The following is an 851-nucleotide window of genomic DNA, read 5'->3' as shown; positions in this document are numbered from 1 at the left end:
TGCTGCTGCAGCAGCAGCAGCAGCCGTTTCCCCTGCTGCCACTGCCGCTGTTGGCTTGCAACTCAGATCTTCTGCTGTCTAGTTTGCGTTCCCATGGGCAGCGAATAGCTGTAGCAGCAGCAGCAGGCTGCTGCTGCTACCAGCAGCAGCAGCAGCAGCAGCAGCAGCAAAATGGGGCAGCGTTTGTGTGCGTTTGCGTGTGGCGTTCAGGTACGAGCCGGGGGAGCCGCTTTGTTTGCCGTTTAGCCCAGCAACAAAACTCACAGTCTTTGTAGACATTGATGAAACAATTGTATTTGTAACTCCTGTGCTGCTGCCGGGGCTGCAGCCAGACAGGACTTTTACTTTTGTAGATCAGTTCGGCCTCAGCAGCAGCAGCAGCAGCGGCGGCAGCAGCAACAAGGGGAACGAAGACAGCAGCAGCTACTGCGGCGGCGAGGCGGGCCTCGGGGACGCCGCGAGGCTGGCAGCAAACACAGCAGCAGCAGCAGCAGCAGCAGCAGCAGCAGCAGCAGCCCCCGCAGCAGCAGCGGACCCCACTTCGGCCGCGGCCAGCGTGCCCGCCGCTGCTGCAGCCGGCACGGCGACGACGTCGACGAAGAGCACCTGCAGCAGCAGCACGGGCAGCAGCAGCAGCAGCAGCAGCTGCTGCACCGTGCTGTACGTGTACTTCCGCCCCTTCGTGCACCGCATGCTGCGGGAGCTGCGGCGCAGCGGCAACTTCGAACTTATTGCTTTTACAGCAGCACTTCGAGAATATGCAGATCCAATTTTGGATTGTTTAGAAGAAGAGCAGCAGCTTTTTGACCACAGGCTCTACCGGCAGCACTGCGCGCGGGCTCCCAGGAGCA

At 60.9% G+C, this 851-nt stretch overlaps 1 protein-coding gene across 1 annotated transcript in view; it reads left to right on the top strand.

The window, feature by feature from the left end:
* ETH_00036835 (NLI interacting factor-like phosphatase domain-containing protein, putative) overlaps positions 1-851 on the top strand; it is a gene marked incomplete at both ends in the record, with an annotated part of 4,183 nt that overhangs the window by 945 nt on the left and 2,387 nt on the right. Inside the window, one exon of the mRNA XM_013373846.1 lies at positions 211-851. Coding sequence (XP_013229300.1) covers positions 211-851 — 641 coding nt within the window. The remainder of the gene's footprint in view (positions 1-210) is intronic.

The sequence above is a fragment of the Eimeria tenella genome, genomic scaffold (genome assembly GCF_000499545.2).
Source record: "Eimeria tenella Houghton genomic scaffold, Eth_scaff1791, whole genome shotgun sequence".
Classification (NCBI taxonomy): domain Eukaryota; phylum Apicomplexa; class Conoidasida; order Eucoccidiorida; family Eimeriidae; genus Eimeria; species Eimeria tenella.
This window is presented reverse-complemented; position numbering and strand designations above follow the sequence as displayed.